The following is a 21,150-nucleotide window of genomic DNA, read 5'->3' on the forward strand; positions in this document are numbered from 1 at the left end:
GACTGATTTTTTCTGAAAGAAGGGCGCCAGAGTTTTATTGATACCTGACGACGTATTTAGATGGTGAGAAGAGATGCTCTCGCGCCGCTGATGGCTACCACCACCCTCTTATAAAGCAAAGTTAAAACTGTCAGAGCCGACATTCTCAATTGGTTTTCCATTGAGTGCGTTTCGGAGCCAGTTTCTAAAAGTTTTGCTTCGTGTTGCCGTTTACGTTTATTTCATGATGTGTGATTCTGCTAAAAGAATGTACAAAACTCTGACTTTAGCAGAAAAAGTTGCTGTCATAAGAGAAGTTGAAAAAGGCGTGAAGAAGAAGTCGAAGATAGCCGAAGAGTTCCAGATTCCTCGCAATACTCTTTCGACTTTTCTGAAGAATAAAGAGAAGATTATCAGTGACTTTTCTCAATCATCTCAAAGTAAAAAGAGGTGCAGAGGACCAGAAAATGAAGGCGTGGAAGGATGTGTCAAGAAATGGTTCAAGCAAGCTCGTGATAAGAAAGTTCCAGTGAGTGGGTCAATTATTCAAGCAAAAGCTCAACAATTTGCTAGCAGTTTGAATTGTCACAACTTCAAAGCTAGCAATGGTTGGCTGCGCAATTTTAAGGATCGCAATGACATCGTGATGAAGGCTGTCTGCGGCGAGAAGGCGGACGTCGATATGTCAAAAGCGGAAGAGTGGATGCAAACGACGCTGCAAGAAAAAATCAAAGAAGTGGAGCCTAGGAACATTTTCAACGTTGACGAGACTGCTCTTTTCTACGAGTGCACGCCAAACAAGACTTTCGCCTTCAAGGGAGAAGATTGCAGCAGTGGGAAGTTGAGTAAACTGCGCGTAACTGTTCTTGTAGTAGCCAACGTGGACGGCAGTGAAAAGCTTCCGCTGCTTGTTATTGGAAAATCTGCTAATCCACGTTGTTTCAAAAACGTCAAAACGAAGCCATGCGAGTATCAAGCTAACAAGAAAGCTTGGATGACTCAAGATATTTTTGAAAATTGGCTCCTTAAGTTGGACAAGAAATTCTACAGAGAGAAGAGAAAAGTGCTGATGTTCGTGGATAACTGCAGTGCCCACAATTCCATTCCGGATTTAGAAAACATCGAAGTGGTGTTTTTCCCGCCAAACATGACGTCCGTTCTTCAACCGATGGATCAAGGAATCATCAACTCTTTCAAGATTCACTACAGGTCAATTCTAGTGCGCGAGGTGTTGGACGAGCAAGTTACACTCAGCAAAAACCAAGTGAAGGTCAACATTCTGCAAGCCTTGAGGGTGTGTGCAGATGCCTGGCGACAAGTAAGCGCAACGACGATCAAAAATGGATTTAGGAAGGCAGGATTCATCCGTGGCGAAGAAACTTCAATCAAGTTCGAGGAAAGCATCCTGGAAGAGGCAAAGCTGGACCAAGATTTCATCAACATCGACCAAAATGTAGCCATTTGCGGCGAACTATCTGATTTTGAAATTTTGAACGAGGTCCAAGGATCTACGGCTGTGGAGTTATCAGACGACGAAGAAGAAAATCAAGAGCAGCTTTCATCCTCAGTAGCTCCAACTCCCAATAAAGCGCTGGAATTTTTAGCAAAATTGAGGGAATTTGCAGAGTCGCGACAAGACGTTGATGAAGATATTTTCGCAGCGATCAGCAAAATCACTCGATTTGCTTCAAAGGAAAAAATCGTCAGCTTGAAGCAATCTAGCATAGCTGATTTCTTTACAAAAAAATAAATATATGTATTTTTTTTTATTTTAAGATAAATAATCGGTCCTTTTTAGGACCAAAAATTCTTCAAACGTATACAAATTATTATTTTAAATAAATAAATAAACATGTTATATACCCATAACATATTTATTTATTTATTTATTTATAAAATGGAAAGATGCATCGAAATGCATACATATATGTATGTAAATGTGCACAACTCCGATAATTCGAACACCTCGATAATTCGAACTTTTGCTACGGTCCCTTGCAGTTCGAATTATTGGAGTTCGACTGTATATAAGAATTACAATTTACACATTCTAATTCCATTAATATAATTTCTTACTCTTATTTATTTTAGCGTCCTTATACCTCTTTTAAAAATAATTATTATAGCTTAAGTTCATTTGCACAATTACCAGTTTTGAAAATCAAAAAGACACCACCTAAATCAACTTTAGAAACTTATCTACACAGTTAAAAAAAATGTTTTTGTGTCGATACATATGTCAATAATTACATCGAATTTCAATCTTCGTTTTCTTCATAAATAGTTTGCTGAATTGATCCGTTATCATTTGTAGATTTTATAGTTTGTTCGAAATTAAAAGCTTTCGTATTTAATCTTGCAGCGAATTTGATAATATTTTTCTCAATTTTCTTATCAACAATCACCTGAAATTAAATAAAAAACGTCTTTTCCATAATCGACAGATTTAATTTTTGAAATAATACTTACATTGCGAACTCCATCGCAATAATTAAGTAGATCTTCTATAGATGTTACATTACAAGGAATATCGATGGCTATGAGTAATTTCGAGTATAATCCATTAATTTTATTTTTCGGATCGTCAATGATGTTTTTGAATATTGTTGAAGCTATCTTACTATTTATATAATCAGCCTAAAACATAATTATTCATAATAGGATCTAGACAATTTGTAAAGTTGAAACATATACTTTTAGCGCTAAAAGTTTTCCATTTTTCAATGATATTAGTAATATTCATTTATGACAGTACTTGATATCTATTAAAATAATTTAAATATTGTAGCCGTTTTTTGGTTATTAGGTTGACCATTACAATATAATATCCGAAAAACCTGCTACATACTCACTTTTGGGGAAACTTTACATAATGCCAATAGAAATTTTCCAATATTTTCTACATTAACATCAGCCAATGGACTCGTATTAGGTGCCGAGTACAAAACTTTAATAGTTATAAAAACTGCTTCTATCAGTTGTTCAGTACATTCGTCGATCAATGGAATATTCTCTAGAGTAAATCCTATTATTTGTTTCAATCTATTGCATTCTCCGTCTGAAATCATTTATATTATGAATGAACAGAATTTTATAGACTGACCTATATAAATAATAAATCAAATAGTTTGTATACAACCATTTTTCAAAAATTCCTATATATGCTTATTTTATGTGAATATTTTCTAATTACCTATCGCAAAATCAAACAAAATATATTAGATAGAGTTCGAAATTAATAAAGAAAAAATATAAAAATTCAACTAAATCTCCACATCTACTAAAAATTTGAAAAAAGTAGAGGGGATATAATTGTTCAATTTAGATCTTACCAGAAGCAGGATTGCACCATTTAAGAATTAATCTGGAAATAAGCGATGGCGATACAATTCTATTACTTAACACTAATTGACATAATCCTCGCCCTGCTTGTTCTTGAATATCATATTGCTAAAAGTTATAAAGGCTGCTGTTAAAAATTTTAATAATGGATTTTATCTGACTACTTACATCGTCATCCATCATATCGACCAATCCTTGCAAAATGTTAGTTAGAGACGTACCTCCGGAGAAGATGGCCTGTTCTTGTTCATCCATACTTTCAGATAATACTTCACTATTTCGAGCGGCTATTAATTGAGCGCCATATATTCGTAACATATCAACTACTGCAGCTATACAAACAAGCAGAGTTTGGGTATCACATTCTTCTCCGTTTTGATAAGCAAAGATCTATAAACCAATAAAAAATGAATTCTTTATAAAAGTGATTTTTCAATTAGGTATAAGAAGTTTATTAATAAAAAACCTTCAGTTAAAATTGAATCTACGATCAAGAAAAAAAAATAGAAATTTTTGCAATAACAATTATTACTTACAGGTGTTGAAAATATATGGATACCAGTGGCGGCTGTTTCTTTATCTATAATACAACACAAAGCATAACAGTGTAGTGATTTAACTCTGACATTATCATCATCATGTATCAATAATTCTTGTATGAAATCTTCTTTCAAATTTTTCAAAGAAGCTGTGAATTCTGTCACTTTTGGTAGAATGAGTACAGCTGCGGCAATATCCAAACATTTGATTGTTGTTAAAATGTCAGTTTTTTTTTCGATGTGTTGCATCTGTTCACTTTCTGATTTCTTCAAATCCTCTAATTCCACGATTAGATTGTTCAATTCATTTTTTAATCTCTCAGCTTCGATAAAATTTTGATGTGAAATGGCATTTTCTTGTTCAGTTTTGAGTATATCAATATCTACTTTTATTTTTGAAATCTGCGAAAAAATATGAATTTAATTCACAATATAATAGCTCAATATCGATTTGTACCTTAAAATCCTTTTCTTGTTGTAACTTTTGCGCTTCCTCATGATCCAAAGAAAATAAAATTTCAGATATTATTTCACTAACGTAAAGGGTCTGTTTTGCTTGATTCGGTATGGAATTTTCCAAAGTACTCACAACAGTTTGAGTAACATCTGATATTAAAACTACATTTTCTAATATGTTAGATACTAAAGTGTTTAAGCATTTTCTGTTAGTCACATCTCCATAATCGTAAGTTTTTGTTATTAAAAACAATTGTTTAATTATAAACTGTTGTTCTAAAAATTCTTCGCTCGTTACTTCTTTAGGCATATCCATATAATACCTGAAAATTAAATATATCGATTAAATATTTGACAAAATATTTATCTAAACTTACTCTTTAATATATTTACAAAAGTGTACCAGCTCTGGAATAACATTTTCCAATTCGTCTTCCAAAAGGTTTTCTTCTTTACTCAAGTGTTTCACATAAATTCTCCAATAACTAACAACTTCCCAATTTAATTTATCAAATGGAACTAAGTGATTTTCATCTAATGGTAGAGTTTCGGTTAGAGTTGCAATCGGGGTATCTCTGAAAACACTTTCTATTAAACTAATCCCATAAACAAATGTGATATATATTATTAGTTTTAAACTTACTTGAATATAACTTTCAATACAGACTCAAACAATTCCACTGTATTTTTAACATCTTTTTCATCAGCATCTAGTCTTATAGAATTCATGAATTTCAATATATCGTTATCGTAATGTTCCAACCAACTTTTCACTAATTTTGTGCACATAAAGTCTGCAATTTCCTCAGATTTTTCTAGAAATCCCAAATGAAGAACTAATTGTTTCTCATGTATCTAGAATAAAATCATACAAAATTGGAAGCCTATTTAATATAAACAAAATATATTTACCTTGAGGAATCCCACAAAACCTGACAATCTTTTGAAAGCAGCTAATCTTACTTGTGGATCTATATCTCGAATTCTCATAAGTATGTGTGGAATAACATCTTTTCTAACTGCAATCTTTTCAACACAAACTTTTCGTACCTGTAAAATATATATATATATATATATATATATATATATATATATATATATATATATATATATATATATATATATACATGTGAGTCTAAAGCTTAAATTATATTTTGTATGAGATTTTTCACCTTTGGAGAACTATCTGTCATCAAACGTACAAACTCTGAAATAATTACATCTTCAGGATTTGAAGGATCCTGTAAACGATATAAAGCTTTAACAGCTTGTTGCCTGACAATATTCTTGGAATCCTGAAATAATTTTATTTATACACCAAACACCAAATAAAGTATAAAATACTTTACAATGAAAATTAATTACCTTCAATCTTTCCAGTAAGGTTTTCTCCAGTTTATCACACAGTTCTATACTAATGTCTGCTTCAACAAGTTTATCCAAAACAATATTAATTATCTGACAGGATCTAATTCTAATAATGTCTTTACTTAGTTCTGAAGTCTAAAAATAAACGCATTCAACATTTATTTTCGATATGTGATGTTATTCTAACTTTTTACAACATCTTATTAAATCAAAAATAACTGATGATTGTATCTTACCTTTAATGCAAAAATCATAATTTCCATAAGAAGTGCATGTTCTACTACATCTTCTTGGTCATAAGGATTAACATTCGATTTAAGTAATGAGCAAAATGTTCCGATAAAACTTAAAAGTTTATCGATGTGAGGACCATTTTCACATAGCAATAACGTGGAAATTACACCTCTTAAATGCGACCAGAATTCTTCGTGATCCGACTGAAATCAATAATCAATCAATAATCTATAAGACTAGCATTATAACTTAACTTAATCAAAACAATTAATTTTTTTTCTATAATCTTTCAGTAAAAAGTATTACAATAAAATAACATTGGGTTTACCTCCTCATATAATTGTTTTAACATAATGGAACTTCTTTGGTGTACAGCAGTAGTACGCTGACAGTTTGAAAATATTTCACGAATACTATTTTTGACATGGGAATTTGTTTTATCCATCATTTTTTGCTTCAAACACATCGTTGATTATTATAGCTTTATTTGAAATTTTTTACTGTTATGAAAATTTGAATTGACAGCTCTTCTTCTACATTGTCAATTAACGCACTAGTAATAAAAAGCGTGCAGCCATAAAGTTGTTATTTAATAGATACAAGGTGTTTGAAATAAATTATTTTTTAGAGAAATTTGGACAAGTGAGTTTATTCTTTATAAAAGCCGATGATTAATGCGAGATTTCTATGTTAATAAATGAAATATATACAAGAAGATGATAATATCTTATTTCAATATAACTTGTAATTTTTGTTTTCATGTGAAAATGGGTTCGAGCCCTATTGTCAGTTGGGTAATAAATATTGTTATGGATGTTGTCAAAATTACTAATTACGAATTTATAGAAATATTCCCGAATCAAATTTTATTGAGTGGTAAAATTTGAAATTCAAATTGAATAATTTTAGAGCTGTAACAAAATAGGTGTAATAAAGTTTCCTTCGTTTTCCTGACCCTAAAGTTGGGGGAACATCAACTAATTCAACTCCATACAACTCTCTTCTTCTCTCCGTCTCTCAACCGGGTCTTACAAACCGTCGAGATTTAATCACACAGAGGCTTTGTCCGAAGGACCTAATTAGATATATTCAAGGATGGGACCATAGTTATTACCACAATTATTTTGATTGACTCGAATACACTCGAGTGTATTACAACAAATATGCGAGGGAAATTAGTATTGTTCAAACTTTTATTACGACGAAGATTGAATTAATTGAATTTAGGTTTTTACAAAAATGTCCATATTTGTGGGATTTATCCGTATGATAAGATTCATTATGATATTTCGTTGGTAGCTTTTTAAAAACAGTCGATATAATGAAAAATTTTTATTAACGACATAAATCTACATATTTAAGTAACTTTAAAATATTTATTTACAAAGTATGTACACGTTCAAAATATATATTATTGATGGGTGTTCAAGAGCATTAAAAAAGGTTTTTATAGAGGTCTATACAAAGTGGCAGGTATAAAATATTCTAGAACGATATACAGTAGAAGTCCATTAGTCCGGCATGCGATAGTCCGGCATCGTTCCGGTGTAAAAATTTTGGTTTTTCTCCAAAAGTGTGTCTTTAAAGCAAATAAAACCACTCGAGAGCTATTCGGAAGTTTTCGGAGTAGTTCGAGATCATCCGGAAGCGCTCGGTATTGTTCGGAATCAATTAGCGGCCGGCTAGTCTCAGCTGTCACAACAAATTCAGGTGCAGTGCAGCTCCGTTAATCGATTGCGAAGCGTCTTCGCCATTTTTTTGTGCGTTGTTGTTTTGTGTCCTTTCACATCGCAGTAAACGTAACTTTTGAAACTGTTTATAAAAAAAGTGATTTTAGTTCTAACTGTACAGTGACCATGTTTTCAAAACCTAAGCCTTCGAGTTCAAAAGGAGAGAAACGAAAACACTTAACACTGACTCTCAATCAAAAACTAGAAATCATCAAACGGCTAGAAAAAGGCGAGAATAGGAATGTTTTAATGAATGAGTTCAATATTGGCTCATAAACTATTTATGTCATTAAAAAACTAATGAAGTTTGCTTCCCAATTGGCTTCTAGAAAAACATTGAAAAAACCAAAACTGGAACAGCTTGATAGTGTATTGTTCAAATGGTTTAGTGCAGTACGTTCTGAAGGAAAGCCGGTAACAGGGTCAATGATTGTTGAAAAGGCAAAGAAAGATTTAGGAGTTGATGAAAGTGAATGTAATTATTCTGATGGTTGGCTCAGAAACTTTAAGTTTCGGCATGAAATTCGAAGACTTGATGTAACTGGAGAAACCCTTTCAGCAAACCAAAACTCTGCAGAAAAATACAAAGACGAGTTTGAAAATCGTGGCTGATAATGATTTAACACCTGAACAGATTTACAATGCTGATTAAACAGAGCTATTGTGGCGATGTTTACCAACATCTACACTAGCTGGGGGAGGAGAAAAAGCAGCCAAGGGTTTTAAATAAAAACAAAGACAGATTAACCGTTTTGCTATGTGCTAATGCGTCTGGAAACCACCGAGTGTCCCCTTTGGTGATAGGTAAATCTGCAAAACCCAGGGCTTTTAAGAATGTTACACACTTGCCTGTCCAATACGATGCTCAATTAAATGCGTGGATAACTGCCGAACTCTTTAAAGACTGGTTTTTTCACCACTTTGTGCCTGAGGTCAAGGAATCCTTCAAAGGCCTTGGTCTACCAGAAGATACTAAAGCCATCCTTCTTTTGGACAATTGCAAATCCCATCCGCTAGTAGATGAGTTAGTTTCTGGAAATATTGTTGCCACTCTGCTCCCACCTAACGTAACATCTTTGATTCAACCCATAGACCAAGGGGTTATTCAAAATTTTAAATGCTTTTATAGAAGGTCTTTTATTCAAGGCCTGTTGAATGCCGAATGTGACGTGACTGATTTTCAAAAAAAGTAGAAGATGCCGTCTATGCTATTGTACAGTCTTGGAACCAGGTAAAAAACACTCCAAAAATGCTGGAGAAAACTTTGGCCGCCAGCTGCAAACCCTGCATCTGACCTAACTCTACAGACTGATGAGGAAGAAAACCATCAAGACGCTCTGACCAAAGTTTTGGATGTCGTTTAAAGTACTGACAATCCCTTGAAAAACCTGCCTGAAGATGAGGTAAGGGAGTGGCTTTTAATCGACGAGAATGAGCCTGTTGAAGAAGAACTAACCGATGAGGACATTATCAACATTGTAGTAAACCCTCAGCTTACTCAAAATCTTGAAGAAAATGACTCAGATGCCAAAACGGAAGAAAAGGAAAAAATCAGCTGGGCAGGAGCTGCAGAATCTCTAAATAAGTTTATCTCTTTTGCTGATGCTAGTACTAGCTACAGTGCTTCAGAAATTATTGATTTCCATATCATTAGAAATAAATTTTATACTAAACGCCAAAAGTCAAGAAAACAAAAAGACATTCGTGACTTTTTTAAATCTAAGTGAAATATGTTTTACAGTACGTGTACATACATTATATGGAATGTAAACTAAACTTTGTTGTATGTATTTGCATACTGTATTTTTAGTTTAATTATTAACCTAATTGAGCCGGTCCCGAACGTGCCGGATTATCGGACTTCTACTTTAGTTGGAAAATTAACATTTTTTGAATGTCGTCAAACTCAGTTACATCAATAATTAGCCGTAAACAATTTAATTTAATTAATAAATACTTAATAATAATTTATTGATATAATTAACTTGATATGTCTCAGTTTTCAATAATTTTGATTGCTTACAGGTTAAACTCAATTAAACGAAAAAAAGTTATAATAATATGTACAAGTTATGACAAACGTCCATTCAAGTTCGCCGGTATACCTAAAGGAATTGTACACGTTTTTAATTCGGGAATTTACAACTTCTTTACACTACCGGTTGAAATAGGAACCATTTCTGTTTTTCAAAAAGATACGGACTACTTTTTATATATATATATATATTGAGGGGTAACTGGGTAGGAAAATAAATTCGAGCGCGGTTATAATATCGAATATTCATTTTCTTTAACATTATTGAATTTTGTTTATAAATTAAAAATCAGCATCTCAATATGAGGCCGTTAGCGATTCATTGGCACACTTCTCAATATCAAAATTGTAAAATGTTTAAATATTTAAATGATATTTGAGTTAAAAAAAATTGGATGTGAAATAAAAACATTTCATAATTTCGACGCGAATCACTATCATTAAATCGAAAATTCATTCTTTCAACCATTCAATTCGATATAAAAACATGTTTACCGTCAACATACATACACTACCTGATCATATCAAAATGTAATATCAAAACGATAAACACCAAAAATGTTTTATTCACTTTCGTTGCTCTGCTTAGAGCACTAGCGTGACAACTCATATCTTCCGGTGGCAAATATATAATAGGAACGATTTTACTGGTTATCGAGTCTATGCAAGTTGCTTCCTTAACCATTTGGTGCATTTTAATGGCAGTTTCTACGGGCGCGTTATGAGATTGGACACTTTCTCTTATCCAACGTCTGTACCAATGACCCAACCACGCTAAATGACAACCGCAACGGAATGGGTTGTCCGATAAAATGAGACCACCTGAAAATAATATTGTAATAATATTTCCCGAATTATAAAAATCGCTCACCTGAAACCATAGTGGTACCGATATTCCTCCAACCGCTGGTATTCCCATAAAAGATATCTGGACTTAATTGGGATAACATGTTGAATCTTAAATCTATTCGTAAATAGGAAATTCTGTACATATTTGCGAAAAGTCCAGCGGGAAGATCTTCGATGAGAGTGTCGTGGATTTTTAGAACCAAATCGGGATTTCTGACGAATTTAGCGAAAGCGTCTTTGTCGATAGTTTTTAAATTCTTACCGGATATATCGAGCTCTCTAATTTTTCTATTTGTTATACACAAAAGTTGATCGTCCAGTTTATATTCGTGAAAATAAATTTTCAAGATTCTCAGTTGATCGAAATTGGATAGGAGATTACAAAATTGATCGGAAAAATGATCGAGCTTGGGCCAAGTTTCTATGGTCAATTTATTTAATACCCTTATTTGGGAAATACTTTGTCCTTCGAACTTTTTGATATGATTCAAATTTAATAAAATGAGTTCCTGAAGGTTCTGTAATCCCGAAAAACTATCGACGGTTATTTCTTTTATAGGATTATTTGATAAGTTTAATATTTTAAGGTTAGGTAAATAAGTCCACAAATTTGCCGGCACTTCTTCCAGTTTATTGAAACTTATATCGAAAGATTTTAATTTGAGTAGTTGTTGAATCGAATTTTTGTCGATATTTTCTATTAAATTATGAGATAAATTCAAATGAACTAGATTCGGTAAAGGAAAGAACGGAGTTTGTATTATCCAACTGTTGGACAAATCCAAATATTTCAAACTTTGCGCATAATGAAACAATTCCTTAAAATTAGACCGGAGAGGATTAAAACTCAAATCGAGATATTGCAATAAACCCAAACTGGTGAATACGTTGTCCGGTAATATAGTCAACTTATTATTACTTAAATCTAGATACTGTAACGAGGGTACATCAGGGAAAGTGGTTATATCTATATGTTCGATATTGTTAGATCGCATTGAGAGATACCTTAAGGTCATACCGATGTCAGATATACTCATACTCGGAACAACGGTGAAGGAATTCAACCCCAAATCCAACATTTCTAGTAGCGTATTACTGAATATGTCCCTCGGTAAATAACTCAATCTGTTTTCTTTCAAATTTAAAATTCTCAATTTCGGCATATTAACGAATTGACTATTATGCATTTGACTGATGAAATTCTTCGATAAATCCAATATTTGTAAATTTTGTAAACCGAAAAAAGCTTTTTTACTAACTATCAATATATTATTGGCGTTTAATTTGAGCGTTTCCAATGAAGTCAGATGCATAAAATCGTTATGATCGAGCGAACTTATCGAGTTCGATTCCAATATTAACTTTTTCAACGAAGCCGTATGTTCAAGACAGTTGGGCACGTTTTCTAAATTATTATAACTCAAGTCTAACGTTTCTATATTTAAGATCTTCGCGTCGGATGTGCAAAATGAGATACGATTCTTCGTAACGTTCAACGAAATCGGACTTGTGATATTAACGAAAAATTTAAACGATATCTCTTTGAGAAAATTATTCTGCAAATCGATTTTTGTAACTGTAGGTAGATTGGAGAAAGCATCGTGGCTGATGTGAGTTAGAAAATTGTCCGAAAGGATGATTTTTGTTAGATTGGGTAAACGGGAGAAACTTTCCCTCTGAATATGTTTAATTTTATTACCGGATAAAGTGATACTTTCGAGATTCGGTAATAGAGAAAAAGTTTCGGTTTCGATGCCTCTCAATTCGTTATTCGATAATCTTATATGGCGTAACTCGATGTTCGATTTGAATAGATTTTTCGGTAGGGCGTGTAATTTGTTGGATTCTAAATTAATGTAATTCAATTGTTTCAAAGAATTTAACAAGTTTTCGGGTATATAATGTAAATTATTGTTATCTATTGATAACCATCTTAATTGACCTAGGGGTTCAAAAATATTTTCTACGTCTACGTCCGGATTTAAACTAAAAGAAAGTTCTAAACTTTCTAATGTTTTTAATCCGTTAAAAGCTTCTTTATCTATAAATCTTATCGGGTTGAAACTTAAGCTCAACTCCTTAAGCTCTTGTAAATATTTGAAGGTATTCCTTTGTAGATTTGCTATTTGATTATTACCCATGTTTAAAGATTTTATTGCCGCGCCCCATAGAAAATCATCTTCATTTATTTCGCCGATATCGTTAAAGGCAACATTAAAATGGGAGATTTTCGAGCAATTTTGTAACGCTTTCCAAGGGATTCTATTTAAACGGTTACCGCTCAAACTAACCGCTTTTAAACTATGACAAAAATTATCAAAAGCATTTTCTGGTATATCCACCAGCCTATTGGAAGACAAGTATAAGTATTTCAAAGTTTTTAATTCGCTGACGGCTTTGGGAATTTGCTGTAAATTATTATGATCGAAATCCAAATATTCCAACGTTTCTTCTAAACCATTAAAAGCGCGAGGATCAAGATTTTCGATGAGGTTGTGGGACAGAATGATTCTTCTAGTTTCTAAACCTGTAAAACTTTCTGCTGTTACGGTTCTAAAATCGTTTGAAGCCAAATTTAGATCTCTTATACAGATGCTGTTATTAAAAGGGATTTTCGGTAACGATTTTAAAAAGTTTTCTCCAAGATCAATTTTCTCCATCCAAAGCCGTCTAGGAAAAGTATGCTCCGGCAAATATTTAATGTGATTTCCTCTTAAGTACAGCCACTGCAACTGAGGTAAAGTTGCTACTAAATCAATAGGGAAAGTTTCTATTAAATTATGTGACACACTGAAAGTTTGTAAGGCGGGCGGAAGGGAATATTTGTAGATTTTAACTATTCTGTTGCCGTCCAAGTTGAGCCAAATCAAAGATTTAAACTGGCGAAGACCGTGTAAATTTCCCGATGCATGGTCCGGTGAATCTGATGAAATCTCCGTAACGTCATTTTCTCCAAGAAACAGCGTGGCGACGGTATTTTTCATGTGAGACCATTCTCCCTCTAATGATGATATTTGATTGCTGAAACAAAAAAGTTACAACAGTAAAAAGTACTGAGATTTTGTTTGTTGTGCACACAGTTGGTTCGAAAAACGGTTGACATGTAAAATTATATCAGTGGTATTACAAAAAAAATGAAGATGAAAATATAATACTTTTACTGAATCTGTTGGATGTGCAAGACGATTTAATTATTTTATAATACGACTAGCTTTTACCCGCGGCTTCCCTCGCATTGAATCCATTAAATAAGTATCACAAATCATTATAATAGAAAAGAACGAACTCTGTAGCTATATTAGAACCTGAGTTATAGATCTTTGAATGTAGAAAAATTGAGAAAAACCTACAAAAATCCATAACTCCACATTGAATGTCCGCGCTTAGCTCCTCTCCAACTCAACCGATTTAAGTGTTCAAAAACTTAAAAGGAAGAAGATATTTCAGCGAGTATTCTTAAACTAAAACGAAGTCTGTAGCTATTCTATAACTTGAGATATAGATCTTTGAATGTAGAAAAATTGAGAAAAACCTACAAAAATCCATAACTCCACATTGAATGTCCGCGCCTAGCTCCTCTCCAACTCAACCGATTTAAGTGTTCAAAAACTCAAAAGAAAGAAGATATTTCAGCGAGTGTTCTTAAACTAAAACGAAGTCTGTAGCTGTCATAGAACCTAAGATATAGATCTTTGAATGTAGAAAAATTGCCAAAAACCTACAAAAATCCATAACTCCACATTGAATGTCCGCGCCTAGCTCCTCTCCAACTCAACCGATTCAAGTGTTCAAAAACTCAAAAGAAAGAAGGTGTTTTAGCGAGTGTTCTTAAACTAAAACGAACTCTGAAGCTATATTAGAACCTGAGATATAGATCTTTGAATGTAGAAAAATTGCCAAAAACCTACAAAAATCCATAACTCCACATTGAATGTCCGCGCCTAGCTCCTCTCCAACTCAACCAATTTAAGTGATCAAAAACTCAAAAGAAAGAAGGTGTTTCAGCGAGTGTTCTTAAACATTCTATCTTGAATAGAACCTGAGATATTGAGGATAGAACGTGTGTATGTGAAAAACTCCCATAAGTAATGTACAGGGAGAAATCGCATTTGAGTATAACTTGAGAATGGTGAAAATTAGATGAAATCCGATGGTTGATGGCTGATCTGTGCATCAATACCTTTCATTGAGAAAAAAAAATTAAGCAAATCGGTTGGGTAGAACGCCTGAACGGACTCGGAATGGAAATCATCAATTTTTTTATTTTATAAATACGATATCAAAAACTAGGTCTAACAATGGCGCTCTATTCCATAAAATTGTGGTAACCGTTACATGAAAATTATATACCACGTTTTTCTTAACCAATATTTACTAATACAATAACAGAAGTCGACAGAATAAAGATTTTAAGAGAGCAAATTTCGCAGAGTCTCTGCCGTTCTATTCTAGTTTAAGTGCAAATATGTGCAGAAGCCTTGGAAGAAGAGGAGCATACAAAAGCGTTGTTAATAATTGAACCATTACCCACTCGCATTTTGAATATTTCAGAGTTTGCGATCGACAATGTTTGAGGCTGACGCTAAGCTGGATGGCGTCACGACGTACCGAGCGTTCGGGAAATGTGCGGTTAACAGAGACGGCTTCAAAATCGAGTTACATTAATTTGTAGAAGAAAAAATAAAAATTACGAAGCGTATACCGAAGTTAGTTATAAAAAAAAATGTTAAATCGAATATAAAATTAGCCCAATCTGGAGTATTTTGAGAGAATTGCTTTTAGGCTATTATTTCGATACCTACATCTTACAAGATTGAATAATGTTACATGGGGAAGCATCTAATTAGACTGCAGCTTCAATCCGCCCCTGGGAAACGGCGGGTATGTTAGTAGTAAGCTCCATTATTGATGATGAACAGGGTGATTGAGAGAGAGAGAGAAAACTATACATATATACACATAATATACAACAATATACGATGAAAATAAATAGAGAATCTGTTGGAAATTTTCAGTTTTAAAATCCCTTGTTGAAGGAAATAGAAACACTTAGTGTGAACTCAATTCAGGTGAGAATTAGTTCGTTTTATTGACCGTTGTTAAGAATGTAAAAATCTCAATATTATTTCAAAATTAAATTGTTTCTGTTCTATTAATTCTAAAGAACAATGTTTGACTTAGTGAATAGTGGGAAACACGTTTCTCAAATATCACTTTGTCACCGGATCAAAGGAGAAGGAGTTTCGTTCAAGAAGTCAAACTACTAGGTGTCCAGAAAGGATTTCGGGTATTTGTAAGTTCATGTAAACAAAAATTATTTATAAGCGATAAAAACTTTGTTTTTTGATCTTATATATTAAAAAAATTGATGATTTCCATTCCGAGTCAGTTCAGGCGTTCTACCCAACCGATTTGCTTAATTTTTTTTTTCAATGAAAGGTATTGATGCACAGATCAGCCATCAACCATCGGATTTCATCTAATTTTCACCATTCTCAAGTTATACTCAAATGCGATTTCCCCCTGTACATTACTTATGGGAGTTTTTCACATACACACGTTCTATCCTCAATATCTCAGGTTCTATTCAAGATAGAGACTTCGTTTTGGTTTAAGAACACTCGCTGAAGCACCTTCTTTCTTTTGAGTTTTTGAACACATAAATCGGTTGAGTTGGAGAGGAGCTAAGCGCGACAATTCAATGTGGAGTTATGGATTTTTGTAGGTTTTTGGCAATTTTTCTACATTCAAAGATCTATATCTCAGGTTCTAATATAGCTACAGAGTTCGTTTTGTTTAAGAACGCTCGATGAAACACTTTCTTTCTTTTGAGTTTTTGTACACTTAAATCGGTTGAGTTGGAGAGGAGCTAGGCGCGGACATTCAATGTGGAGTTATGGATTTTTGTAGGTTTTTGGCAATTTTTCTACATTCAAAGATCTATATCTCAGGTTCTAATATAGCTACAGAGTTCGTTTTGGTTTAAGAACACTTGCTGAAATACCTTCTTTCTTTTGAGTTTTTGATCACTTAAATCGGTTGAGTTGGAGAGGAGCTAGGCGCGGACATTCAATGTGGAGTTATGGATTTCTGTAGGTTTTTGGCAATTTTTCTACATTCAAAGATCTATATCTCAGGTTCTAATATAGCTACAGAGTTCGTTTTGTTTAAGAACGCTCGATGAAACACTTTCTTTCTTTTGAGTTTTTGTACACTTAAATCGGTTGAGTTGGAGAGGAGCTAGGCGCGGACATTCAATGTGGAGTTATGGATTTTTGTAGGTTTTTGCAATTTTTCTACATTCAAAGATCTATATCTCAGGTTCTTATATAGCTACAGAGTTCGTTTTGTTTAAGAACGCTCGATGAAACACCTTCTTTCTTTTGAGTTTTTGATCACTTAAATCGGTTGAGTTGGAGAGGAGCTAGGCGCGGACATTCAATGTGGAGTTATGGATTTTTGTAGGTTTTTGGCAATTTTTCTACATTCAAAGATCTATATCTCAGGTTCTTATATAGCTACAGAGTTCGTTTTGTTTAAGAACGCTCGATGAAACACCTTCTTTCTTTTGAGTTTTTGATCACTTAAATCGGTTGAGTTGGAGAGGAGCTAGGCGCGGACATTCAATGTGGAGTTATGGATTTTTGTAGGTTTTTGGCAATTTTTCTACATTCAAAGATCTATATCTCAGGTTCTAATATAGCTACAGAGTTCGTTTTAGTTTAAGAAAACTCGCTGAAATACCTTCTTTCTTTTGAGTTTTTGATCACTTAAATCGGTTGAGTTGGAGAGGAGCTAGGCGCGGACATTCAATGTGGAGTTTTGGATTTTTGTAGGTTTTTGGCAATTTTTCTACATTCAAAGATCTATATCTCAGGTTCTAATATAGCTACAGAGTTCGTTTTGGTTTAAGAACACTTGCTGAAATACCTTCTTTCTTTTGAGTTTTTGATCACTTAAATCGGTTGAGTTGGAGAGGAGCTAGGCGTGGACATTCAATGTGGAGTTATGGATTTCTGTAGGTTTTTGGCAATTTTTCTACATTCAAAGATCTATATCTCAGGTTCTAATATAGCTACAGAGTTCGTTTTAGTTTAAGAAAACTCGCTGAAATACCTTCTTTCTTTTGAGTTTTTGATCACTTAAATCGGTTGAGTTGGAGAGGAGCTAGGCGCGGACATTCAATGTGGAGTTTTGGATTTTTGTAGGTTTTTGGCAATTTTTCTACATTCAAAGATCTATATCTCAGGTTCTAATATAGCTACAGAGTTCGTTTTGTTTAAGAACGCTCGATGAAACACTTTCTTTCTTTTGAGTTTTTGTACACTTAAATCGGTTGAGTTGGAGAGGAGCTAGGCGCGGACATTCAATGTGGAGTTATGGATTTTTGTAGGTTTTTGGCAATTTTTCTACATTCAAAGATCTATATCTCAGGTTCTAATATAGCTACAGAGTTCGTTTTGGTTTAAGAACACTTGCTGAAATACCTTCTTTCTTTTGAGTTTTTGATCACTTAAATCGGTTGAGTTGGAGAGGAGCTAGGCGCGGACATTCAATGTGGAGTTATGGATTTTTGTAGGTTTTTGCAATTTTTCTACATTCAAAGATCTATATCTCAGGTTCTTATATAGCTACAGAGTTCGTTTTGTTTAAGAACGCTCGATGAAACACCTTCTTTCTTTTGAGTTTTTGATCACTTAAATCGGTTGAGTTGGAGAGGAGCTAGGCGCGGACATTCAATGTGGAGTTATGGATTTTTGTAGGTTTTTGGCAATTTTTCTACATTCAAAGATCTATATCTCAGGTTCTAATATAGCTACAGAGTTCGTTTTAGTTTAAGAAAACTCGCTGAAATACCTTCTTTCTTTTGAGTTTTTGATCACTTAAATCGGTTGAGTTGGAGAGGAGCTAGGCGCGGACATTCAATGTGGAGTTTTGGATTTTTGTAGGTTTTTGGCAATTTTTCTACATTCAAAGATCTATATCTCAGGTTCTAATATAGCTACAGAGTTCGTTTTGTTTAAGAACGCTCGATGAAACACCTTCTTTCTTTTGAGTTTTTGATCACTTAAATCGGTTGAGTTGGAGAGGAGCTAGGCGCGGACATTCAATGTGGAGTTATGGATTTCTGTAGGTTTTTGGCAATTTTTCTACATTCAAAGATCTATATCTCAGGTTCTAATATAGCTACAGAGTTCGTTTTGTTTAAGAACGCTCGATGAAACACTTTCTTTCTTTTGAGTTTTTGTACACTTAAATCGGTTGAGTTGGAGAGGAGCTAGGCGCGGACATTCAATGTGGAGTTATGGATTTTTGTAGGTTTTTGCAATTTTTCTACATTCAAAGATCTATATCTCAGGTTCTAATATAGCTACAGAGTTCGTTTTGTTTAAGAACGCTCGATGAAACACCTTCTTTCTTTTGAGTTTTTGATCACTTAAATCGGTTGAGTTGGAGAGGAGCTAGGCGCGGACATTCAATGTGGAGTTATGGATTTTTGTAGGTTTTTGGCAATTTTTCTACATTCAAAGATCTATATCTCAGGTTCTAATATAGCTACAGAGTTCGTTTTGTTTAAGAACGCTCGATGAAACACCTTCTTTCTTTTGAGTTTTTGATCACTTAAATCGGTTGAGTTGGAGAGGAGCTAGGCGCGGACATTCAATGTGGAGTTATGGATTTCTGTAGGTTTTTGGCAATTTTTCTACATTCAAAGATCTATATCACAGGTTCTAATATAGCTACAGAGTTCGTTTTGGTTTAAGAAAACTCGCTGAAATACATTCTTTCTTTTGAGTTTTTGATCACTTAAATCAGTTGAGTTGGAGAGGAGCTAGGCGCGGACATTCAATGTGGAGTTATGGATTTCTGTAGGTTTTTGGCAATTTTTCTACATTCAAAGATCTATATCTCAGGTTCTAATATAGCTACAGAGTTCGTTCTTTTCTATTATAATGATTTCTGATACTTTTTTAATGGATTCGATGCGAGCGAAGCCGCGGGTAAAAGCTAGTACCATATGAATTTGAAAATTATTTGGAAAAGATGATGTTATCCAAATGATGATCGTTATGTTATTGGCACTTTTTTGAACGAAGATTGGCGATAACACGTCGACACAAAGCTCTTGGTATTGCTGCCTTTTCTGACCTGATGTTTTCCTTCAATTGGGTTAGGTTCGTTGGATTATTTTGATAAACCTTACTTTTAAGGTATTTAAGGTAAGTATATGACTTTATTAGGGAATAATTCATTCAAAACTTCCATCGAGTCATTCGAGGTATGGTAAGTGGACCCATCTTGCTGGAACCACGTTCTTGAGTGGAAACCTGCAAACTCCTGCAACTCTGGGACCAAAAAATTTCGCATCATATCGCAGTAACAGTCACTATTCACATTGATTGCTCCGCCTCGTTGATCTTAGTGAAAATAAGGACCAATAATTCCTTTAACAGACATAGCACCCCAAACAACGACCTTTGGGCTGTGCAGGGGTCGTTCATGCTTTCGTCTCGGATTCTCGACTGCCCAAGACCGACAATTCTGCTTATTAACATGACCATTCAGGTGAAAATTTGCTTCGTCGCTGAACAGTATGTTTTCAAAGTTGTTAAATCGCTGCATCATTTCATTCGCAAAATTCAGTCGATTAGTATAGTCCGTATCCTTCAATTCTTGAACCAATTGAATTTTATAGGCTTTTAAATGCAAATCTTCCTTTAAAATCAAATGTTAGGACGATTTTTTTATGTTTAACGCTTTCGGATGGATAAAGATGGATTTCGACGATTTCTTCATCGCGAACTGAACGAGGGCGACCAGAGTTTTGAATTTTAACGGTCGTACCTGTATTCTCGAACATCCTGATCAATTTCCTAATGCTATCGTCACTTGGCGTGTGGCTTGTACGTTATACAGACGTATACAGACGTTGAGCAGTCACTATTGAATCACCGTTACGATAATACGTTCGTACGCAAAATGCGCGACGCGTCCCCGAGTACTGTTCCATCTTGACTAAAACCCTACAAAATGGCGGACGCCTCCCCGCTCCCTTTCGTCGCTCTGTTTCGAATGTGGCTCAAAAACAAATACCCGATACTCATTTTGGACACCTTGTATCTTTCTTCAAAGAAGTTGAAGCGGATTCCCAAAAATCACCTAATGAGCTTTAGTGTGCTCGCAATTAGAAAAGTGAGTCGAATAAAGTGTGATTTTCGAATAAGTATTTAGAAAATTATAGTCCAATTTGAAAATATTTCTTATAACAATGAAATAATCGAGATCGGCTGGCTTCGTCCAGGCACTCTGTCGGCAATTTGAAGGACGATCTATCGAAAATCGGCATTCTGCTGTCTGCCTAGGGAATTGACAGAATGTCATTCGGTTGACAGCTACGATTAGAGAAAGTCTGTCGCGTTTTCTTTTCATCGTAAATCGCTTTTAGTTCTGCCTCAACCCACTTTTTCTGCGAGTCCGGATCATAAGTGATTAGAGAATTGGTAGTGATTCAGTGAATCGAGATGAGTTTGAACAAAAACTAAAAGATGCGTTAGGTTAGGTTAAAGTTTTATGAAAATAGAAGTCGTTCGAGGTGTAACATATAAAAGTTAAATAA

The 21,150-nt window shown here is 34.1% G+C and overlaps 3 protein-coding genes across 4 annotated transcripts in view; 1 reads left to right on the forward strand and 2 right to left on the reverse strand.

The window, feature by feature from the left end:
- Positions 1-226: 226 nt before the first annotated feature.
- On the forward strand, positions 227-2,190 carry LOC130895790 (tigger transposable element-derived protein 4-like). Its single transcript, XM_057803340.1, has 2 exons — positions 227-1,681; positions 2,071-2,190. The coding sequence occupies exons 1-2, from the start codon at positions 227-229 to the stop codon at positions 2,188-2,190; spliced, it is 1,575 nt and encodes a 524-aa protein (XP_057659323.1).
- LOC130896061 (condensin complex subunit 3-like) lies at positions 1,711-6,476 on the reverse strand. The gene is made up of 14 exons (XM_057803848.1): positions 6,247-6,476; positions 5,921-6,121; positions 5,682-5,819; positions 5,489-5,611; positions 5,229-5,366; positions 4,960-5,171; positions 4,694-4,891; positions 4,318-4,639; positions 3,858-4,262; positions 3,490-3,711; positions 3,312-3,429; positions 2,832-3,037; positions 2,449-2,616; positions 1,711-2,384 (listed from the first exon to the last, which is right to left on the reverse strand). Exons 1-14 carry the CDS (start codon positions 6,382-6,384, stop codon positions 2,238-2,240), a joined length of 2,736 nt encoding a protein of 911 aa, XP_057659831.1. The 5' UTR covers positions 6,385-6,476; the 3' UTR covers positions 1,711-2,237.
- A 1,207-nt stretch (positions 6,477-7,683) lies between these two features.
- LOC130895841 (chaoptin-like) overlaps positions 7,684-21,150 on the reverse strand; it is a 134,602-nt gene continuing 121,135 nt past the window's right edge. For both annotated transcript variants that reach the window (XM_057803391.1, XM_057803392.1), the window contains 2 exons: positions 10,555-13,553; positions 7,684-10,505 (listed from right to left, as the gene is read on the reverse strand). In XM_057803391.1, coding sequence (XP_057659374.1) covers positions 10,195-10,505; positions 10,555-13,553 — 3,310 coding nt within the window. In that variant the 3' untranslated portion in view covers positions 7,684-10,194. The remainder of the gene's footprint in view (positions 10,506-10,554; positions 13,554-21,150) is intronic.

This window comes from Diorhabda carinulata, chromosome 6, assembly GCF_026250575.1.
Source record: "Diorhabda carinulata isolate Delta chromosome 6, icDioCari1.1, whole genome shotgun sequence".
Lineage (NCBI taxonomy): Eukaryota > Metazoa > Arthropoda > Insecta > Coleoptera > Chrysomelidae > Diorhabda > Diorhabda carinulata.